General features: G+C 43.7%; 1 protein-coding gene across 1 annotated transcript in view; it reads right to left on the minus strand.

The window, feature by feature from the left end:
- Positions 1 to 6,239: 6,239 nt before the first annotated feature.
- Positions 6,240 to 20,206, minus strand: part of il11ra (interleukin 11 receptor, alpha) — a 22,450-nt gene continuing 8,483 nt past the window's right edge. Inside the window, exons 5-11 of the mRNA XM_048259354.1 lie at positions 19,493 to 19,732; positions 17,843 to 18,019; positions 14,348 to 14,545; positions 11,873 to 11,971; positions 9,463 to 9,565; positions 7,999 to 8,078; positions 6,240 to 6,453 (exon numbers count right to left, since the gene is read on the minus strand). Coding sequence (XP_048115311.1) covers positions 8,000 to 8,078; positions 9,463 to 9,565; positions 11,873 to 11,971; positions 14,348 to 14,545; positions 17,843 to 18,019; positions 19,493 to 19,732 — 896 coding nt within the window. The 3' untranslated portion in view covers positions 6,240 to 6,453; position 7,999. The remainder of the gene's footprint in view (positions 6,454 to 7,998; positions 8,079 to 9,462; positions 9,566 to 11,872; positions 11,972 to 14,347; positions 14,546 to 17,842; positions 18,020 to 19,492; positions 19,733 to 20,206) is intronic.

Below are 20,206 nucleotides of genomic sequence, written 5' to 3' on the forward strand. Positions count from 1 at the left end.
TTACTGAGCTGCGCTCAATGAATCCAAAACAAGAGCGTACAGGCTTAATTGGTTGCACAAAGACCAAGCCAGGGTGAGCAGACAAGGATTCATCAAGCCAAGTGAAGCCTATCCTGGATAAGTGCGCGCTCACGGCTCCCTCAAATAGACCCCGCCACCGATCACAGATTCACTGATTCACCATGGCAACTAGCGGCTTCATTGCTTCTTCTACGGTGTTAAGTAGGTAGCGATAGCCTTTTCACAACAGCAACAAACAGCAACACCTCTGTTCAGGAGAATATTGAAGCTAGTGCCGCGACCACCACGCGCAAAATGGTTAGGCACTCCCGTGACGTCATATTGTCGCATGACAGGTCAGGAATGGTGAGTATGTAAGAGTTAATTAATGATCACAAACGTTTAAATAATGACAGTGGGTCTAGGTATATGTGATAACAATGTGTAGTGGGCAGTGGAATAACTATTGGTTTCTGTTTGTGGTGACTGCTGACTGAGATAAGGGATGAGATTAAATAGATCCTGGAATTTAGCCTGATCTGGAGCAGGCTAGCTCCACAGAATAAAATGGTAACTTATAACATATCCTGCTGCCCCCTATCCCGCTTTTGTGCAACTGGATCACGGATAAATTGAGCCAGGATAACCAAGATATTCCGGCTTAATCCCTTATCCTAGTTTTGTGCAATAGGCCCCTGGAAGGAGCTGTGATGGGGAGTTACAAAACAACGTGCAAGAAGAGCGCCGCAACCACTGTCCTTGCTGTTCTCTGTTTCACCTGCAGAGGGAGCTAGTCAATCACCGCTGTGTATAAGCAGCTGTCTTTGGGCAATTTCACTTTCAGTTTGAAGTGCTATTCTTTTGTATCAGTGTATTTTGTAGTATTTTAACTTATTATTTGCTTTTTGCACACCTGTCACCATACTTGAACTTATTTTTTAATTTAAAGCTTTAATTTATTTTATAATATACAGGTATGAATAGTTATTGTAATGGAATAAGTGTAAGTCACTATTATTATTTTTTTCTTAAATAAATTTCACCCCTTGAATGTGGATTTGATTCTCTGTGTAATAATATTCCCTGCAGATTTCATCTCCTGTTAGATTGAGTGGTGTTAGAATTCTCTTCTAATTCTATATGGAAGTAGAACTCTGTTCTGAACCCCGGGACACTTGTGTAGTTATGTGGGTTGTGCCCTTGACAGAGGCCTCTCGGGTCCTGTCACATGGATCTGAGGCCTGCAGGCTGACATCATTAACAGTAACCCCCCCCCTCTGAACCAGTTTGGGAGTCTTCTCTTCACTTCCCCCTAATGAGGAAATGACTTCGTAATCTGGACCAAACGTCTAGACAAAAGGGCCTCAGTCATGGGGAATATTTTTAAAACAGTAGTGAAAGGGCTTGAAATGTTAGAAATGCCTCTGAAAAAGAAGAGAGCGCGTACAAGCGTGACCATGTGGGATTATATCCCCTTTCCTCAGAGTTGTGTCTGTGACCAGCATTCGCCCCAGGCCCCCCAACCCATTATGCCACCGGAAATGGGACACACACTAGTCTTCCTTTGGCGGGGCTAAACCTCACAACTCCAGCCATCCCACGTCTCACACACACACACAGCTCCTCATTCAGAAATTACTCAAACTGATTTAACACATTTTATTGAAAATATTTCTGTAGTTCCTTTCTGGCGTGTGACCAAAGCACAAAACCAAACCCACATTGGACACACAGAAGTAGAAATCAAGTCTTCCTCGGTCCTGCCTTTAATTTGTACTTGTGTTGTTGCCAAGGCACTCCATGTAGACTGTTTAATGGAAAAATGTCAGGATCATCTACTGCTGGACTAGGGCCATTGGCACAATCAACTTATGCTGGCCATTCAGCAGGGTCAGTATTCTCTGCTCTTGCGTCGAGAGCAGGAGAGAAAAGGTCAGATATGAAACACACACTCAAGCCCAGGTACACAAACATGACGTGTTGTCAGTGGGGTGAGGAGGGCTTGTACATTATAGACACACACAAGTGTATTCACTTACGTCGAGTCAAGTTGAGTCCCTTCACCTCCCCTCCTCTCCCAGGGGCAGCAGCTGTGTCTGCTTTTGTGTCATAAAGTTCAATGGTCCGCATTCTTATCCTGGACTATATTCCTGCCAGTTAAGCATTCACGCCCAATCAAACCCAGCCCTAACACTGGGCTTCCGATCTATCAAAACCACTCGTCAATAACACTTTCTCCCTCTTAAGAGAAGCCGACAGGATACAGCACACCAAGAGTCTTGTCTGCCATATTGTAAGCTTCAGTAATTAATAACAGTTCAAGAAGAATCAAAAAAGATGTCTCTTAGCCAAGTGCTTACAAAAGAAACAACAAAAGGCATACTGTGATAAAATATCTTTATTTCACAAAAAATACAGTCAAAATAACAAATCAGCTTATTGTGTTGAACAGAAAAAGTAAAAGATTCTATGTACAGTACTTTAGTCGTGGACTTGCTTTTCTACTGCTAAACAACGCCAGTAGTCCACGGTCAAACTTCACCTTTAAGGTAAAGTAACTGGAGACAAACAACTTTGGTGCCATAGGCAGACCAACAGAACAGGAGTCCTGCGGCAGAATGAGTGCAAAGCCAATTCTTCTCATTCCAACGGCTCACAATCTGGACGCTGGACTCATGAGGAGTTTCAGGAAAAGGTTGGGATCATTCGGGGAGAAAAACATCAAAATATAAATGGGAAATCCCCCCAAAAAACACATTATCACTGTTGTCAGTGTTAGTGAAGTCTTTTTGGCAACCACAGAAACTAAAACTACACACCTGGATTAGAGCGTGGGGCCAAATTCCGCTTGGTGTAACCAATTTAGACTCCAACTTGTTCAAACGTGTTTCAATGGAGTCTCAGTCTCCAGTAACCCAGACTGGAAGGGGCCACATTTTGTTTTAGGGAACAACATGGTTGTTTAGGGAGCACATCGTTGCTCTCCCACTCGCTTATTTCATGAGCTCAGATGTTGCTTTCATAAGTCAGACAATGGAAATGGCACCAAAACAATGCATGCATTTGGAACACTACAGCTCAGCTGGGATTAAATGACAACAGAAAACATCCAAATGACAGGTTACGCAAACGCTTTATAAGAAACTATAAAAGTGTGGGGAGAATGGTGGCTGCGTATTGTTCCTCCCTGCGGGAGTACCCTCTGCTAGGTGAAATGACACACACACACACACGCAAATGAGCACACACACACACACACACACACACACACACACACACACACACAGTCTGTTCTTCCACAATATAAGAATTTTGCTGGCTCAATATGACACACACTGGCTCATACACTAACCACGTGACACATCCATCCCACAGGACAACACCATCGAGCTCCCAAACACTCAGACTGTCCACTTACATGTAGCTCTGCCAAACATTTCACCCACGCAGGGGGACACGCTAAAAAAAAAAACACCCAGCCATCTTTATGCATTAACTTACACTTTTAGTGTCCTTCAGTCCATACATGTACAAAAAGGAAATAGATATCGGAATCTTCTACCTCACGTCCTGTCCAACATCAGAGAACAAAATAAAAAGGGCACATTTGGTGGCAAAAGCAACAACAAAAAAAGAACTCAACTTCAGTGAATACTGAGCTGCCGACATCCCCTCCATCACACAGCTCTGCTGCACAAAGCTCTTCATTTTTGGAGTTTCACTAATAAAAAATCAGTCCTGGAGTCCAACGGTCACAAACACTGACTGCTGCCTTTTTTTACTAGTTAACAGAGTACGTCAGTAAGTAAGAACACTAAAGAGAACACAAGGTTAGCAGCTCATGGAGGACACAGGGTAGAGTAAACATCCTCTCTATCAGGCCAGCTGCACCCGTCAAGGCTGCAGAAACAAAGACATAAAACCAGAAACGCGACACAACGCAGCTCCACAAACTCCTGATTGCAGATCAATCATCGACATGCATGGGGCAGCCTTCAGTCAGCAGTCTTCGCTTGGACATCAAAGAGCTGAGATGTTACAAACGTGATGGACAATCAACGAGAATTTAACAGAAAATGCAGCAGGGGAGTTTTGAACATTCCAACAAAATATTCTGTTCAGCAACAATGTAAGGTTCTAAAATGCCATGATGAATTTAGTAAACCCAGATGAGATGTGAACCTTTATCCTGATGGCACTCTGGAGGTTTGCTGCACTTGAAATGCAAGAGGACTGTTGCAATCAGAAATGTGAGAGAGGACCACTGTCACCATGTCCAGGATGGAATGAATGACATAAGAGCCTGTCTGTTACACGTCTGGGCATGGTTGTGTTGTGCCCAATACAACCATCCAGAATTGGGCAAGGCACAGACTCTACTCCTGCACAGACTTGGGTTCGGGTTAACTCGAGCTCTGGCCCATAGAAACTACTGTCTGCACAAGGCCAGGTCTAGCGTGTCTGCAGAGTCTAGCCTGGTGTCCATAGTGACCAGTCTGCAAAGGGTCGTTTGGGTAGAGTACGCAAAGAGCGCAAAGAGAGACCAAATCCCCAACAACATTATTGATTTCTTGAAGTACAGGTCTTAAAGATCTTATAGTCAGGACTAAAACAAAGTAATGGGGATATACTGTACATATACTATGAGCTTTATGTCACTGGGGATGACGTACAAATATATTTATATTTATATATATTTCATGAAGACCTTTATACAAGAGGGATATACCGTATAGACAAACATCTTATTTGAATGGTTAATATACATTTTTTTGCAAGGTACAGGCTTCAGTAAAACTAACTGCCATTAGCTTGAAAGAGTGAAGAGAGAAGCATTTAACAAGCTCAATCCCAGACGATAGTCCAAGATTCTTATAAAATCACACACACACACGTTGCATAAATGTCAACACAAATACATTCACCTGATTGAGTAACAGGAGGGGGGAGCTTTGGGTGTCGGGGATCCAGACAAGGCACGACTGACTGAGGGCAGTGAAGCTGAGGTTACTATCGCTGCATTGTTGCAACGCCCGCAGAGGACCAATCAGGGTCCTAAGTTCTACTCTTTTCTGCTGTCCGCCCCCACATGGCCATCACTGCTGCGGGGCAGACAGCGACTCGGACCCAGCTGTGACACCGGGCCACATGCAGTCATGGCGGAGCTTACTGGGAATGATGGAGACCCTGGAGACGGGCGCCGACGGAGCAAGAGCAGAACGTTTCTGGATGGAGGGATGGAGGGAGGGATGGAGGGATGGGGGGATGGAGGGATGGGTGGATGGGGGGATGGGTGGATGGAGGGATGGGTGGATGGGGAAATGGATGGAGGGATGGGTGGAGGGATGGGTGGGGGTGGGTGGATGGAGGGATGGGTGGATAGGTGGGTGGAGGGATGGGTGGAGGGATGGGGGATGGGTGGGTGGATGGGGAAATGGATGGAGGGATGGGTGGATGGAGGGATGGAGGGATGGGTGGATGGGTGGATGGGTGGATGGAGGGATGGGTGGATGGGGAAATGGATGGAGGGATGGAGGGATGGGTGGATGACATTGAACGTTGATTAAAGAAAACAAACAAACAAAAAAAAACAAACAATGGATGCTTTGTTTTTTGTATGTCCACAAAAACTTGCTTGCTGTTTCATACAGAGTCTGAATGTATAGCTGTTGGGTTCGCTCCCAACACCAGGAACTAAAATAATTTTAAATTTAAATGTAAAATTAAAAAATGTTGACCGTACATCCCAGTAGAGTTTGTCACTGAGTAACGGTGGTATTGCAAAGTTTGCAAGTCCTTGTTTTCTGAAGGCACGGTTGAAATGTAAAAACATACGCATCGCCACCTCCTCCTCTTCCTCCTCTTCCTCCTCCTCACGTAGCAGCAATAGTAGCCGTCAGGTGAAACACATTGTCTGGAAATGCGGAAAATGCCAACCTATCCATAATGCCCAAATTCACTGCCTTCGCATGTGACGGACAGGCAAGCTTTATTCACAGCATTCCAAAAGAGAATGAGAGAGAGAGAGAGAGAGAGAGAGAGAGAGAGAGAGAGAGAGAGAGAGAGAGAGAGAGAGAGCGCGTGAGGTTGTGTTGAGTAAAACAGAGGTCCTCTAAGGGAAAGGCAGCGCTGGAAATGTGTGCTCATGAGTTTTGAACTGGGCTGGGTTGTGATTATCCAAGTGAAAAAGCGATCCTTTGTCTTTTTACGGTTTCTCTGTTTGCTTGAGTGTGTGTGTGTCTGTGTGTGTGTCTGTGTGTATGCTACATGGTCTGTATTCACAGTTCCCAGGGTCTGCGTCTCGGAACCAACCCTTGTGAGCACCAACAGGAGACAGGTGAATTGTGGGATTCTGGAGCCGTATTAGCACTGCAGTATAGCAGTGGAGAGGATTCCCTTTGAGGAAGCCCTATGAGGGCTAACAAGGAACAAGGACTCCGCCAACCTCGCTACCTGTGAGCAGAGGAGAGGGAGAGAGGAGAGGAAGAGAGGAAAGGAGGGGAGGGGAGAAGAAAAGGAAGAGGAAAGGACAGAAGAAAGGTGGCATGGGAAGATAAGACGAAAAGATGAGGGGAGGGAGGGAGGGAGAGAGAGAAGAGAAGAAAAGAAAAGTGAGGAATGCAGAAAAGAAGAGAAGAGAAGAGAAGAGAAGATGGGTTATTTGTCATATTTAATTATTACTGTATGTGACAGACTGGGAGCGATTACAGAGTTGAAAATGAATATGCAGTGAGCCAACATCTTCCTGGCAGATGCAGCGATGTTGTTTACAGACAGCTGTTTACGCTTTGGGAGGGGAACACAGACGCCAATCTTGTTTGTAATAATCCGAGGAGAGAAGAACCACATGGCTAATTTAATGTGGGAAGACAGATAGCAGCTAACCGCTAAAGGAGCACGAACTAAAGGCCGGCAATCATGCTGGGAGTGAGATTCTATGAAGGCACTAATGTTACAAACACGTGCCTTTTCATAAACACTTTGAGAAAAAAGACTAATGTTACAAACACGTGCCTTTTCATAAACACTTTGAGAAAAAAGACTAATGTCACAAACATGTGCCTTTTCATAAACACTTTGAGAAAAAAGACTAATGTTACAAACACGTGCCTTTTCATAAACACTTTGAGAAAAAAGACGATAATGGCGATAATGCTACAAACAAGTGCCTTTTTTACTTTGAGAAAGAGGGAGGTTCTAAAATGACTTTATGGCTACAAACGTGCCTTTGACTCTTTGAGATGGAGCATTGTGCATTGCAGAAGATTTGTGCAGAAACACTTCAGTCATGGAGGCAAACCATTGCTGTTTCTCATTTCAGAAGTAATCGGAAATTCAACTTTAAAAATGACTGGGGACAGTTTAGATGCCACATTCCTGTTTTTTTTTTTTTTTGTTTTGTTTTTTTTTTAAAACCCTGCCAAACCTCCACATCAATCAGAACTCTAGAGAGAGAGATGCAGAGCAGAGGCGGCGATGGTAGCAGGATTGCACTTTAGCAAGATTGCAATGTCACTAAGGCCCACCACTGCAGAATTAAAAAACAAAAAAGAAATGAAAAAGAAAAACGGCCTCGGTCTGCGAGAAGAGCAGCAGAATAATGCGTACTTAGCATGCAAGACGTGCGCCCAAGACTGCTCTGCATCAAAGACGTGCGCCCAAGACTGCTCTGCATCAAAGACGTGCGCCCAAGACTGCTCTGCATCAAAGACATGCGCCCAAGAGCTGCTCGGCATAATTTAATGTGGGCTGTGGTGGGTGGGTGTTAGTTGCTTGCCAGGAATTTTCAGGGAGGGAAGTGTGTGTGTGTGTGTGTGTGTGTGTGTGTGTGTGTGTGTGTGTGATAGAGAGAAAGAGAGAGAGAGAGAGTCACACAGAGTGTTTGTATGTGAAAATGAGAAAGAGAGAAAGGCAATGAGAGTAAATTGTACTGTGAGAGTGTGTGTACTGTGTGTGTGTGTGTGCTACCTAAAGACATGGCGTCATATTGAAGCTCACCTCAGATTAGCAAAGACTTCATCTTCACCATGGAGGTCAGCTGCTGCTTGCTCAAACCGCCTCGCTTCTGGTGTCGCATCCTGGGGTGAAGCCATGGCAACATGTTACACACTTTATACCTTAAAATAATGTTTCCAAAATCGTTTCAGTGGTTCATCAACTCGTAACAGGGTGAATGGCAATACTGCATTCGCTTCGCGGCCCTCTATCCGCTATAACCGCACTATGTAAGTTTGCCAGATCGGGTAGCGGATCTGTAGTTCGATGGAATGAGACATAAAAAACTACAAATTTGACTTGCATCTGATGTCGCAATACATCGTACTTTTATAAGTCATGCAAAATATTCTACCTTGTCTGTGGACATCGTTATTTGCAAAGCCGGTGCTGGATAAACAAATAGCGTGCGTGCGACAGAGGGAAAGTTCTTTGATGTTGCTTAAAATTCAGTTCAATTCTACCCAATTCAGTCCAGTTCAATTATACTCGATTCAAATCAGTTCACTTCACTTCTACTCAACTCAATCCAGTTTAAATCTACTCAATTCAATTCAGTTTAATTCTACTCAATTTAATTCAGTTTAATTCTTCTCAATTCAATTCACTTCACTTCCTCTCAACTCAATTCAGTTTACTTCTACTCAACTCAATTCAGTTTAATTCTACTTAACTCAAATAAATACAATTCAGTTCAATTCTACTCAATTCAGTTATGTTCAATTCAATTCATATGACAACAGTAACAATGAGAACAATTGTTCTAAAGATGCCCATTTGCTCAAACAGAGCCATCTTTGGCCATGGTAAGGAAGAGGAGGATGAAACCCCATGCAACTTGGCCTGACTGTCTGCATGCCTGTATGTAAGGCTGGCGTTACAGTGCTGATATTATGGGATTTGCGCGCCTGTTCACATATACGGCAAGCGACAGGCTACTAGCGGATCACCGTATATGAATGTGAACAGGGCTTTAGTGCCTGATGAAACGGAGTCTGTCTCTGGACAGAGAGTGTTGAGACGATTAGTGTGTCACTCTCTCTCTCTCTCTCACACACACACACACAGCCAGCCCCAATCCTGCTGTTCTTCCTCTCATGTGAACACCATTACCATACAAAGCAAACAGCTGCTCTGCTTCAAACGGTCTCGAGCCTGAGCTCTGGTACTCCATGTAAAGGCTTTGATCTTATCCATCCCCCTCCTTTGCAATCATGCTCTGCCTTGTTTACTTTGTGTTTTAATGCACTGCAGTGAGCTAGCTAGAGGGGAGCGCCGCAGAGCCACAACTGGCCACTAGTGGGCGTGACACTCTATTGTCTGCACTCCCTATGTGCTGGTTAAAACGGTGATGGTGTATGATGGTGAATGATGGTGTATGACAAAGGAGTCTGCCAAATACCACAAAGATAAACATAAACAAACATCAACATCAACAGAAACATGATGGGAGCCTGAGGGTCTCACCACAGCAGGAGGATGACCGTAAACGCCACGATCCCGATGATCCCGGCGAACAGGCTAAGGAGCATCACGACTCCAAGTCCTCCACCGTCCGGCAACTGAGAGTCTGGGAGACACAGAGCACAGGCAGATGAGTGAGGACAGACATTCAGTACACTGGGAAAAGGAGATCAGCAAAAAGGGACAAGCGCCAGATTGCTAATAACATGAAACTATGAGAAACAAACCGACAGACCAGATTCACAGCATAATGCTTCTGTTAGGGACAATGCCAACTCAGCAAATCACTGCAAATTGTTGCATTGTGTTGGTCTAAAAGGAGGTTTGTCATGTTGTATTAAAAGCACACTTTCATTGTATTGTATGTACTCAGATCAGAAGTCTGGGATTTCAGGACTCAAAGAGATTAAAGAAATGAGTGTTAAGATCCCTCTTTTTCAAGTTGGATAACCATGATCATCATCAGCTTTGCTACTACTAAGGCATGCTCTCTTTCTTTCTCTCTCTGTCTCTCTCTTTCTCTTTCTGTCTCTCCTACAGGAAATGTTTTCGAAAACTAGGCATGTGCTGAAGTCAGGGCTACTGTTCCTGTGAAAGACATTGTGGCATTCTAACACACATACACACATGCACGCAGGCACACACACACGCACACACACACGCGCATACAAAATGTAAAGGTCATAATGCCCCCCCACCCAACACACACACACAATGTTAAGGTCATGATGTTCTAGTGGGTTGTAAGCTCTCTCCACCCCTCTTGAAATTGTTCTCTTGGGAAAAGCAATTTACTGGGAGTCAGTGAATTAAACAGATCAGTGATCACAGAGCATATCAATTTGGGAAAGGAGCGGTGAACCAATCCAAGCAGTTAGGCTCTCTTTCTTTTTTTTCTCTCAATTCTCTTTCTTTCTCTTATTCTCTCTATTCTCTGTCTCTTTCTCTCTTTCTCTCTTACCTTACCTTATGCACAGAGAATCACAGGCTCAGTCCCTGCCTCAGTCATTGCAAGCGCATCTTGTTTGATTAATCACCCACTATGTGGATACTGTTTTTTTTTTAAATTGTGTTATTTAGTATAATTTGTATTTTAGTATATTTAGTATATATTTATCTTCTACTGTCCTTATTGCTTAGTTGTGTTTTTATATTATATACTTTTAATTACTTTCTGCTGTTAGGGAATGTGTGTGTGTGTGTGTGTGTGTGTGTGTTGTCTGTATGCTACTGTGACCTTGAATTTCCCCTGGGGATCAATAAAGTATCTATCTATCTCTTTATCTCTATTCTCTCTCTTTCTTTCTCTTATTCTCTCTCTTTCTATCTTTGTTTCTATTATTCTCTCTATTCTCTTTCTTTCTCTCAATCCTCTCTTTCTTTCTCTTATTCTCTCATTCGCTCTTTCTTTATTCTCTCAATCCTACAATATCTCTTTCTTTATCTCATTCTCTCAATCATCTTTTTCCCTTTCTTTCTCTTATTCTCTCAATTCTCTCTCTCTCTCTCTCTCTCTCTTTCCACTCACTACAGCCACTGAACTCTAGAAATCCATCTTTAAGCAGAAACAGACTAAACTGTTTAATGTCCTGATAATGACAGCCTTCATCCTTCCCAGAGTCAGAGAGCGGGTTGGGGTGTTATCTGAGCATGAACATGCTGTCTGGCAAAGTTGCATTTGTTTCCATCTTTTTTTTTTAATGGCCAAGGGTCTGGAAATGGTTAGCTAATTAAGACGCACAAAAAAGCCAGTACTTTGTTCCCTGATACTGTTGGTTAGGCTAAAATTCCTGAAGAGCAACACAAATCCAGAAGGCTGTGTGTGTGTGTGTGTGTGTGTTTGTGTACTGTGTTTCTGTGTAGGGTGTGTGTGTGTGTGTGTGTGTGTGTGTGCGTGCGTGTGCTGAGACCATCAACATGTGAAGCAAAAAAATGAATAACGTGCAAATGGTATGATCAGTCAAGACTATGGCCCCTTATTTAAACATTGGGCAAAGTTCAGAGTCTAATGTGAATTCAGACTAATAAGCTAGTTCAACAACTATGCACAATTTGTTTGCTAATTTACTACCACAAGCAAGTTATTAAGCACAAACATTGGTGGGTCAGACAAAAGTTCTCACACACCTCTGGCTTTCATGCATGAGAACTGCTCATTGACTGACTTTGCATTTTGCCCAGCATTTAAATTAGGGCCCTATACTAGGTGAGTGCTGCCAAGACAATGGAAAAAGAAAAGAAAAGAAATCAACAAATAAACATACATAAATGTGACTAAGTTCAATAATAAGGAGAACCAAACCTATGCTACACCCTAAATTAAATATATAGAATATATATATATATATATATATATATATATATATATATATATATATATATATATATATATATATATATATATACACATTACCTGGTCCCTTGACTGTGGATGTGTCTGCCCCTGTGTTGTTTTGCTCTGGGCTGAAGAACTCAGGGATGGCTGTAGGCTCCTCTGTGGCTATCAGAGGTTCTGGGGAGCACATGAGAGACTAGCATTAGCAAACATAAACTGTTCATGTTTTGACTATGTCACTGTTGAATAGAGGACACCAATAAAGTTATTTTGCGAGTTATATTATGACCGTCTTTTCCGTGAAGTGCTTGGAGTTAGTGTTTGATATGAGATGACACTATTCTGTTAAAATGTACGCACTCCGCCAGTAAGCACACAGTGCACATAGGGTGCTGCACGAAAGTGTACTCACGGAAGTACGCCAATTGATACACAGTCCATTGTCTGATAGGAGAGGTTAGCATTAGCTGGGAAATTAGGTGGGGGCACCACTGTCTGACATGTGAGGTAAGCTGAGCTGAGAAAACCACTGCCCGACATGAGAGGCTAACATTAGCAACCAACAACACTATGACCAAGAGGTTAACATTACCTGAACACCACTCTTTGATATGGGAGGTTAGCATTAGCTGGGAAATTAACTGGGGTCACCACTGTCTGACATGTGAAGTTAGCTGAGCTGAGAACACCACTGTCTGACATGATAGGCTAGCATTAGCTGGGAAATTAGCTGGGGGCACCACTGTCTGACATGTGAAGTTAGCTGAGCTGAGAACACCACTGTCTGACATGATAGGCTAGCATTAGCTGGGAAATTAGCTGGGGACACTGTCTGACATGAGGTTAGCCGAGCTGAGAAAACACTAGCTGTGTCTCAAACAGTCTAGTGAGTCGACTTGCACACTTTAAATACTTAGTTTAAGTATATAGTGCAGAAGATATTGGGACAATTTTAACCATTGAAAAGTGGGCACAATGCAAGCAAGCGCTCAGTGCACACTAGCAGTGTTCTGATGGAAGTATGCGGTTTGAGAGACAGCCACTGCCTGACATGAGAAGATAGCGTTAGCTTGCAACACCACTATGACCGAGAGGTTAACATTAGCTGAGAACACCACTGTTTGATATGTGAGTTTAGCATTAGCTGAGAACACCACTGTCTTACATGAGAGGCTAACATTAGCAGGAAACACCACTATGACCGAGAGGTTAGCTGGGAACACCACTGTTTGATATGGGAGGTTAGCATTAGCTGGGAAATTAAAGGGGTGGTTCAGGATTTTGGACATAGGACCTCATTTCCAAATAAGCAAGTGTGATATTTATCAGTGGAGACCGTTTTCAACACGTTTCATCCAGTCGTTCTAATTGTAGAGTTCGCAGGTGCTAGGCTAGCGCAAGTCAACGGTATGTGCTAGCCTGCCACTAAAAACAGTCTTACCTACTCCAAAGGACACTCGAGGCAAATTCCAGACAATCGATGTAAATGTCTGTGTTGATAGAATAGTGTAAGAAATACAACTACCCTCGCATCGCGTTGCAATAAGTTATACTTTGTTCCCTGAAGTTGGTAGTAGTCATTTTGCATCTCAGCGGCGGACTGATATTACCAAGGCTACTACTAGGTATCCCCATTGAGTGCTTCATACTGTTGTTTACTTTTTGGCCCAGTACTACTAACTGGAGCAAGTATAATTCGCTGCTAAGACACTAGTCCCTCAAAATGTAATGCGATCGTTGAAATGCAAGGATAGAATAATGTTAGAAATAAAACTATCAATACAGACATTTACATCGATAGTCTCTGCTATAATTTATTTGCCTTGGGTGTACTTTGGAGTGGGTAAGACTGTTTTTAGTGGCAGGCTAGCACATACCGTTGACTTGCGCTAGCCTAGCACCTGCGAACTCTGCAATTAGAAGGACTGGATGAAACATGTTGAAAACGGTCTCCACTGATAAATATCACACTTGCTTACTTGGAAACGAGGTCCTATGTCCAAATTCTGAACCACCCCTTTAACTGGGGGCACGACTGTCTGACATGTGAAGTTAGCTGAGATGAGAACACCATTGTCTGACATGAGAGGCTAGCATTAGCAGGAAACACCACTGTCTGACATGGGAGGATACCATTAGATGGGAACACCACTGGCCTGGCCTGAAATATGCTGCACGGAAAACGATTGATTTATCTGATCGTTCTAGAACCAGTAATACGTATGCAAAAGAGCAGAGCATCAGCCTGCGTATGACAGGATGCTTAGTTCTGTGAAGATCATAGGCTGCTGGGACTGGGGCAAAGTTCAGGGTTTATGTGTTTCCTGATAGATTAGTTTAATGTGGAACATATAGCTCAGCCAAACCACCTACAGTAGGCTACTTTGATGCTATCAGAAGTGGTGTGTGTGTGTGTGTGTATGCGTGTGCACATGTGTGTAGTACTTGTATGTACTTGTACCACTCCAAGGCTGAGCCTAGACCAGTTGGCTTCACTCACTGTGTGTGTGTGTGTGTGTGTGAGAGAGAGAGTGTGTGTCTGTGTGCTCATACCTGTCCAGGGCTGAGCCTGGACCAGTTGGCTCCAGTCGCTCCACTGGCTCTCAGGGCTGATGCCGTCCTTGGCCTGCACCTGGATGTGGTGGGGGTGTCCAGCCAGGGCATCCATGATCGTCAGGCTGGTGTCGTCCTCTGTGAACAGCTGACCACAGAAGAGCACAATACAAGATGAGAGGCTAGACCACACCACAACATGACTTTACTACTACTGTATACCCAGCCATTGGGCCTTGGCTTGAATGATTTGAATCTTAAGTCTAAAGGGTCATTTGATAACTAGCAATTTAATAACAAGCTAAAATGAAGGAGGAAGCCGGTCATGTTTTACTTTAACTTTGTTTTATAATTGTAGTATTATATTGTGATAAAAAGTAAAGATGTCATTTTGAAAAGGGTCTAACAGAAAAGATACAACTTCACCAAAGGCTCTGTTTACATAAACGTTTAGCCTACTGGGCTAAACTGGGACAGGCCAAAAAACAGAGGGGCCAAGGAAACAACCGTAAAAATGAAATACTGGCCTGTAAACATAATCAGCGTATAGGGTTACCACACGTTCTGGTTTTCCCGGGACTCTTTTTTTAATGTCTGTCCCGGAAAATTGATAATCTTTCCCGGGACACCAAATGTCCCGTTTTTTGGTGCAAAGGCACTTATATATATTTTTTTAAGTATTCCTAGTTTCACTTTCAATAAAACCTACGTTCCGCTCCTGCAATCCTACTATTTTTCTTAACTTATCTTGATTGTATCCAGCTGTCGGAGGCAGGGATGCGCTTATTTGATTGGTTGTAATGCAGACCTGCGAAATGCAGAAGAAGTTTACCTTAACCCTTCAGCATCACCTAGCAACTACCGTCCCCGCGCAGCATGTCCAAGAGAGTGAGTGCGTGCGGGTAGGCAACAGATTGGAGAGGGTAGCTTACTAAGAAATTACGGTTCGATTTGGTTTGATAAAATGGGGGGCGAGACGGAGGAGAATATAGGCCTACAATTAAAGTCAGGGCCAGCGTCGAAGAAAAAGAGATACACAGTAGGCTATACAACGCCGACAGGGTGAACATTTCGGAGTGGGTAACAACTTAATATTATGCATAGTAGCCTATTGTTAATGTGTTATGGATTAGCCTTATTTAAAAGAGCAGGTGAAAGGGCATTATAAGAACCGTTTAGACTCAGCAACCTTAAATTGACAATGCATGCACCATTTATAGTTAAACAGTACTGTATAACATTTTCAGCATTTGTTAATAAGTTATTATTTAAAACCAGTAATAGGCCTAGAATAACTATGAATAGGCATGTAACATTAATCAAAATCATAACTTTTTTTTTGTTGGGGTGGGTGGGGGGGTCGGCAATGAATGTCCTGGATTTTCACAAATCAAATGTGGCAACACTACGTATAACATAATGCTACTGCTCTGGTGAGTAATAGGCATTCATGTTTTCATTCACCGGTCTTTACAGAAGAATATAAACAACGCTGTCCGCATTGTAACAACTGGGAATGTGAGAGAGTGCAGGAGTGAAAAATACTCTCCGTTCTCGCATTACTACTAGATTCCCAATCTGCAGGAGAACTCTATTAGTGAAGGACGGTGGTAAACAAGGCCCGCCGACCACATCTGTCCTCAGTGGTGAGTATCAGCAAGTCTGCGGCAGCGCTGGTATGGCACAGCCTGGCAACATGTGCCACGGTGGGCATGGCAACGTGGAGGGAGTAGGCCAACTCTGACCAGAACTGGCTTCAGTCCCGGTGGGGTGAGAGTGGGAGATGACGAGGAGAGGAAGAGAGGAGAAAGAAATAGGGGGCGAGGGAAAAGAATGAGAGATAAGGGGGCAGAGCCAGAGGGGAAAAAGAGAAGGATAGCAGAAGAGAGAAAGGGATAAAAAGAAATAGAGAAGAGGTAGAAGGGAACAGTAAACAGATGCCAGGTTCCACCATCACTCAACTGAACACTGAGTTTGTGTTAGCATTCTGTCTCCTGCTGAGAGGCTTGCATAAAGGAGAGAGAGGATTGCTGTAAGGAAGTCTCTGAGACTACAGTGAGAGCAATAGAGATTGTGTGAGACGGAAAGGGAGAGGGAACAGGAGAGAGGTACTCGTAATTCATGTGTGTGAGAGAGAGGGAACAAGAGACAGAGACCATTAGCCTGAAAGAACCCAGACTAACATTTGGCAAATTTGAATTTGTCCTGCAGGTCTGTTTGGCAAAGAGGCCATTCACTCCCATTTCCAATGTTCCTAAAACCTGGGCACCAATCACAACCGTTCAGGCAGCTTAACATGATGACACTGAAACAGTTTTGGAAATGTTTTGAGATGGGTTTTTTTCTGTTGCTCTGCATGTGTCATCTCCTTCATTGCTCTGATTGACTTTAGGTTTATCCAATTGCGTCCAGAGTCATCCGTTGGTGACGTCCCTTGGAAATGGGAGATGAATGAACCTTGTCCTGACCTAATCTCAATTTCAATTGTGAAAAGTGATCTGTTAACAGCCTCCACCTGTGGCAAGCATGGGCGAAGCTGTCAGTTAGCAGCAGTGTGTGTTCAGGTAAATCTGTCAGAAAAGCCTGGGTCCACTTGCACAACTGTGCCAGACAATCTGTGCCAGTCTGTCGTCATTGACCAGTCCAGATCTCTACTCGTATCTCTACTCTCACCTTTAACCGGTTCAGATTTAAAGCTTCTAATCTCACTTTTGACCAGTCCAGATTTAAAGCCTCTACTTTCACCTTTGACCAGTCCAGATTAAAAGCCTCTACTCTCACTTTTGACCAGTCCAGATTAAAAGCATCTCATCTCTCCATTGACTAGTCCAGATTAAAAGTCTCTAGTCTCACCATTGACTAGTCCAGATTAAAAGCCTCTAGTCTTACCATTGACCAGTCCAGATTAAAAGCATCTCGTCTCTCCATTGACTAGTCCAGATTAAAAGCCTCTAGTCTCACGTCTCTAGTCTCACCATTGACTAGTCCAGATTAAAAGCCTCTAGTCTTACCATTGACCAGTCCAGATTAAAGCCTCTACTTTCACCTTTGACCAGTCCAGATTAAAAGCCTCTAGTCTCACCATTGACTAGTCCAGATTAAAAGCATCTCATCTCTCCATTGACTAGTCCAGATTAAAAGCATCTCATCTCTCCATTGACTAGTCCAGATTAAAAGCCTCTAGTCTTACCATTGACCAGTCCAGATTAAAAGCCTCTAGTCTCACCATTGACTAGTCCAGATTAAAAGCCTCTAGTCTCATCATTGACTAGTCCAGACAGTTTCCTAGTCTCACCTTTGACTAGTCCAGATTAAAAGCATCTCATCTCTCCATTGACTAGTCCAGATTAAAAGCATCTCATCTCTCCATTGACTAGTCCAGATTAAAAGCCTCTAGTCTCACCATTGACCAGTCCAGATTAAAAGCATCTCATCTCTCCATTGACTAGTCCAGATTACAGATTAAAAGCATCTCGTCTCTCCATTGACTAATACCAGTAGCCTCCTTGGAACTTTGGGGCCAGTGCCGGGCGAACTGGAAAGCCAGAGGGAAGGCGACGTCCGAGATATCCTCCGGTGTCCAGGACTCCGGGATCCTCCACTGGACTTGCAGCCTGGTGGGGTGGCCCTCCACCTCCATGGACCGCACCGCCTCTGGTGGATCAGGCTTCACTGGGAACACAAAGCAAATATACACTCTTTTTTTCAAGTATATTTTTGGGGCTTTTGCCTTTATTTGGACAGGACAGTGAAGACAGACAGGAAGTGAGTGGGAGAGAGAGAGAGAGAGAGAGAGATGGAGTGGGATCCAGACATGACCGCAGGTCAGACTTGAACCTAGGTCCCCATGGGTGCTCAGGCTCATACACGGTATAAGCGCTGTAGCCTGTTGCGCCACAGCGCCGCCCCATATACCCTCTCTTTACGGCTGTACGATGCATACAGTGTCCATTACATCTCTGCAGCAAATGCAAAGACTCTTGACGTCTGTACAATGGCAATGAAATCTGTGCTCACAGTGAACAATGAAATAACATAAACATAGTCTCTGGATGCTGTATTCATAGTCGACATTCAAAAAACATCTGTGGATCACTAGTGCAGCTCCACAGATGTGGACGAGTTCAGTGGCCACTGGTTCAGTTCCCTGCTGCTTCTCTCCTTACTGAGCTTGGGGGTTCACTGGGTTTTGCAATCACGCCGTTCAGTGTTGCCAGCGTGGCCCAACTCAGAAAAATACCCAGAGGACCTACAGTATGCTGCTGTAGCATTGCTCAAGGCATTATTTGCAACAATTACTAATGACTTTGAGGTAACCCTGGTTTGTTTTGCTGACCACATTTGACCTCAAATCAGATTTTATTATATTTTGTCAATGTTGGCCAACGGGCAGGAAAACATGAGCAAGCTACTGTGAATCTGAGCTGGAAGGCTGCTTCTTTTGTCCACATAGAACTTTAGCTGTCTGATATGGGAGGTTAGCATTAGCTGGGAACACAACTGTATGATATGGGAGGTTGGGAACACCACTGTATGGGAGGCCTCAGAGACAAGAGACTTTCTGTCTCTGAGGCCGTCGGCCTGCCGGCCCAAAGTTGCAGGGGTGGTTTTTCCACTCACAGGCACTAAGGGGAAGCGAGACGTCTACCATTCAACCCAAAAAAAAGTCATATAACCATTCCAATGACTCCGAGGCTGTTCAGTTAAGGTAACATAAACTAAAAAAACTGCATAGTTCCCTTTTAAGACTATCTAAAGTATTTTGTTGACACTCTCTTGAAATGTATGGCTAAAGTTAGGGGTAGGGTTTGGTTAAGCCAAGGTAACGTTTAGTAAATGTTCAACAACAATTTTACATACTGAACTTGAATCTCAACATATGATCTGTACAGTTTCTGTAGGCAGACAATCCAAGTGAAGTGTTTCCCACATCGAGCCAGTCAGAGTGCTGAGGAATGACCGATAACTTCATTTTCTAACTTGCTGACCAAACCTCATTCATTACGGTATGTTAACTAAAGAACACATGGATGTTTAGAGAAAAGCTGATCAACAGTCAGAGCATGTTGCAGGGTCTCTCTGCACAAAGAGAATAGTGTGTGAGTGTGCGAGAGTTGAGAGTGTGTGAGTGAGTGGCTGCCTTACTGAGTTGGTGAAGGTCTACTCTGATAATGGTCTGCTGCGAGCCCAGGGGGTTGACCTCGGTGATGTTGAGCAGGTGCTTGTGGCTCCACATGGGAGGGTGCTCGATGACGCAGCTGGAGCTGCCCTGCTCCTCCTGGATGCAAGTCTCCACCGTCAAGACGCCATTACTGCTCGGGAGACAACAGGGAAACAACAGGCTGGTAAACATCCATACACAGCTGTGGCGTAGCCCGCTGTTCATCAACATTCAGGGTTCCTACACATTTTCCATTTCAAAATTCCATACTTTTTCCATACTCAAATTTCCAAACTTCTCTGTAGATTTTTCTGACCATATTCTCGACATTGCGGCCACTTCTGGTTTGGGATAACTCGGTGAAAACAAAGGTATGTACAACTGAAGTGAATTAAAAAATTACACTTAATATTCGTCCATTTAGCTGGGCCATTTTTAGTTGTATCTTGACGATGGGGACTGACAGTTAAGCTACACAACAGTAGGAATGGTTCATTATGACCTGAGTAAAATAATTAGTACTGCAAATGCAATAGTCTGGAAACACAAACATTTCTCCATACCCTTGTTTCTTTTTTCCATACTTATCCAGACCTGGAAATTACTAAAATGAAATTCCATACTTTTCCAGATTTTCCATACTGCGTAGTAACCCTGAACATTAGACTAGGTCTTGAGCATGGCTCTTTGGGAAGTCA

The sequence above is a fragment of the Alosa alosa genome, chromosome 12 (assembly GCF_017589495.1).
Source record: "Alosa alosa isolate M-15738 ecotype Scorff River chromosome 12, AALO_Geno_1.1, whole genome shotgun sequence".
In the NCBI taxonomy this organism is placed as follows: domain Eukaryota; kingdom Metazoa; phylum Chordata; class Actinopteri; order Clupeiformes; family Clupeidae; genus Alosa; species Alosa alosa.